Raw genomic sequence first — 3,643 nt, 5'->3', positions numbered from 1 at the left:
CGCGGCGCCACGCAAATAGTGTCAATATCGGCTCCTGGCTCGTTGACACCCAGTCTGTAGGACCCTGAGACTAGGATTTGACCGCCTGCATCTGCTGCCATTTCCTCTGGAACACCCCTTTCAATACAAATTTGTTTGACCCAGGAACGAAAGATAGAGCGAAGCTCGGCCAGGATTAATGAGCGACGCGTGATGTTGGCAGCCGATTCAGTCGGAAAGTGCTCGTCCATGAAACTTTGCAATTTGGCCGACTGCTCCAAGTCTTTGGGCTCCGGCGGCGTCTTCCGGATAGCCTTGTACGCCTGCTCTAACACGTGCGGTGCCACGGTGAACGTCGAGCTCTGCATGTGCAAATTGATCAAAAACAGGGAGGCTGTCGCTTCGGGTCTAGACACGGGCTGTAGCTTCGGTCTGTCGTTGAATTGGCTGTCGCTTGGCTTAGCTGATTGGTCGATAACAATCTAGAGTTGCATTGGTCGAAAAGAGAATAAGACTGTGATAATTATTCACCAATCAAAGAAGAAAAGTCGTCAATTATTGCCTCCGTTATGGACGACATCGAGACGCTCATGCCCCGAACCAAGTGCGTTTCACTAGCGCAACAACGACAATAGTCATATATTTTGGCTCTTTGACATGATTTATTCTTCACCTTTGTATAAGCAGAGCGGTCAATGACCGTGCATCTATCAACAAGGCCAAACTAAAACAGTACATGGCCAGCAAGGATGTAATTCTTAGTGTCGGAGCGTAAGATCAAGCCATTGCAACCACTTTACAGCTAGTCACTGACGAATGCCGTGAAATTAAAATTTCTAGTCGCTCGGGAGTTGTTGTGCGCGGTGATGTGCGCAAGGATGCTGAGGGGTTTGAAGATATTGATGAATTCTGGGTCGATGAGGACTCTATGCAGGATGACTCAGTAGACGATGAAGATTGTACGTATTCCTTTAAAGCTAGAAGCGAGCGATTAGATGCTGACAGTATTGTGACAAAAGCGCTCACATTTTCGGACAAGGATTCTGCGGACACGTCGGGGGATATTTCGGAGCCGAGCGAGCACGAGGTAGAGTTGCCGGGAATTGACAGTCCCCATTTGGCTGATCGTGAAGTAATCGGTTTGGCTATTGAGCCTGTATCGTCGTCGCGATTGCAGCGACGCATTGGGCTTATCGAGGTTGAAGAAAAAAGAGAGGATAACGCACCTTCATCTCCAGTGCGAAGTGATATGTCATTTGATTTTGGTGGTTCACCTCATGGATCAGTTGAAATGAACGCTGAAACAAACGTCACAATGCGAAAAAAATTGACAATTAAGGATGACAAGAAAAACGCAAAGTTACGTCGCGAAGAGTCGTCTAGTGGACATGACTTTAATGAAAGTAAAAGCAGTCCATTCACTATGGATGAAGGTCAAATGACTCCTTTATCAAATGGTAGGTCTTGCATACTAAAGTTTGCTTTTTACGTAGAATTTAAACTGGTGTGCTTGTTTGTCGTCTACTACTCCAGCTAGTGACCGTACATTAAATTCTATCCCTTCATTTTCCGACAAGAATTCACTTTCTCCAAATATCAACAAGGAATTGTTCAAAAAAGTTGATTCCAGAACTGATGGTAATGACGGCAGGCCAAAAACGAAAAAGGTGAAAACTAAAAAAGTAAAAGCTTCCGGTAAACAACCAGCGATTAGCTCAAAAAAGCGTCGAATGAGACCAACGGGCAATTACGGTTATCGAACCATGCCACCCGTGACTGACACTTCGACTCAATCTGTTCAAACTGACGAAGACAACGACGAATCGTTTGAGGCGCAAAATGACTCCGGTGGAGAAACCGGGGATGATAGTTTTTACAATGGACCAGAGGCTCCAACCGGCCCAGTGCGAGATCGACTGCCTAATGCTTCAAGAATCTTGGACGGCGAGGAGATAGACGATGTTTGGGATGGCAATGGACTTCGTCGATCTAAGCGAAGACGCTTCAAGCCGCTTGCCTGGTTTAAAAGTGAGCACATGGTGTATGAACGTACATTCGTAGGAGTGGGTACAGTAATGCCTACGGTTGTAGGGGTAGAGCGCCTTGGTCATGACTCACCAACATCGAGACGTCCAAAGGCCAAGCCACCGTCTAAAAGGATCAACACAAGTCGAGCTTTTACTTTAGAAGATTTACCAAAGGATGTGCAGAAGCGTATCATCGAAAGCGAATGGGCAACTCTGTACGATAGCCAGGCTGGCTGTATGAATGATCTAAACATTATTTGCCGTTCCAGTGAGATTCGTGTGCGTAAGTTACCTACAAAAGAGCGGGGTGGAGTGATAGTACATGCATACGCAGGACAAAGTTTTAATCTCTTTAGCCCATCCCCCTTTGCTCGGTGGATCTCAGGGCGGGTTGTGTTGCCTCCTGGAGCGTGGAAGGAACCCGAAGGTGTTGGCCAGGCAGTGCAATTGTTCTTCGTAACAGGATGTCAGCCAAAAGCGCTTGAGTTGGCTCTGGCTCCTGAGACAGACGACGACTTCTTTACAAGCAAGTATACAACGCATTTTCTGCTGAGCCCGGGCGACGAATTCTACGTTCCACCTGGTAATGTATACTACGTGAAGAATCATTCAAGTTCTGCGGACTGTGATTTGCGATTTACGATTTTAAAACCTGAAAGTCATTCAGTGCCGGATGATAATGAATCAGACGTAGAACCGAGGACGGACAAGGGGAATCTATCGGCAAACGAACTCAAATCTGAAGTAACCAAGGCTTCGAGCAGTCCGTCAAAGCGAAAGCAGAAGAAGGTCACGGACAATGACGGTGATTCTGACTCTGTTTAGGAAGTATCGGGCAAAAACGTAATAAGTTCGAATTGCCACGATTTGTGGATGAGCTTCTTGCGCAAATATCTGGAAACAATCGGTAAAAGTTAGGCCAATCAGCTACATAAGCTATAAAAATTTGGGTTGCGAGTTCAGTCGATTAATCTTTGGCTTTTGCCGGAAGAGATATGGTCCTCATAAAGGGTACGGATCTATGCAACTCGAGGTGGAAGCGTTATTCCTGGAGAGTGGTGGCATACGGGACCAATAAGCGCTCTCATCACCACTTCCGTGCTCTCCGGTTGAGCAAAAGATCCATACGCATGTATTTTTACTGCACTGCCCCGGCGGGTGATCTTTGATGAATCTTTTTCATAGTCTTGTAGTCATTTTCGTAACCTGCAGCTTAGACTGAAAACGAGAGGAGTACACGTAAATCACATAGCGACATATTTTTACCACAGGCCACAGATCGCAACAATACCATCAAATCATTTACATCCAAGGTCAGTCAGTACCTGCATCCAAGATCAGTACCTCGGATGCAGATGAATCGATGGTATTGCGATCTAATGAAGATACCGGTGATCAGATGACTTCATTCAAGTTTTAATGATTGCATTTCCAACTTTGTTGCGTGACCATTACCAAAAAATAAATAAAAAGAAATGTCTGACTGAAACGTCGATTGATTTTTGACTTTGTGAAATACAATGCACGACGTCGATGTCAAGGTGAACGCTCACGACCTACAATTTTAAGCTGTAAACAGCTTTGCCCATCCTCACGAGACTTCCAATTGACCAACCTGTGACGGGGCACACGGCACC

General features: G+C 45.9%; 2 protein-coding genes across 2 annotated transcripts in view; one reads left to right on the top strand and one right to left on the bottom strand.

Moving 5' to 3' along the window:
* PHALS_08298 (poly polymerase) overlaps window positions 1–347 on the bottom strand; it is a gene marked incomplete at both ends in the record, with an annotated part of 2,440 nt that extends 2,093 nt beyond the window's left edge. The window contains one exon of the mRNA XM_024723622.1: window positions 50–347. Within this exon, the coding sequence (XP_024574580.1) occupies window positions 50–347 (298 nt within the window). The remainder of the gene's footprint in view (window positions 1–49) is intronic.
* Window positions 348–548: 201 nt separating this feature from the next.
* On the top strand, window positions 549–2,831 carry PHALS_08297 (Centromere protein C/Mif2/cnp3; the record flags this gene model as incomplete). The annotated part of the gene is made up of 5 exons (XM_024723621.1): window positions 549–583; window positions 667–750; window positions 820–938; window positions 999–1,436; window positions 1,513–2,831. 5 exons carry the CDS (start codon window positions 549–551, stop codon window positions 2,829–2,831), a joined length of 1,995 nt encoding a protein of 664 aa, XP_024574579.1.
* Between the last annotated feature and the right edge of the window lie 812 nt (window positions 2,832–3,643).

This window comes from Plasmopara halstedii (genome assembly GCF_900000015.1).
Source record: "Plasmopara halstedii genome assembly, contig: Scaffold_322, whole genome shotgun sequence".
Classification (NCBI taxonomy): domain Eukaryota; phylum Oomycota; class Peronosporomycetes; order Peronosporales; family Peronosporaceae; genus Plasmopara; species Plasmopara halstedii.
Note: the sequence above shows the minus strand (reverse complement) of the source record. Positions and strands in the feature narration are given on the sequence as shown.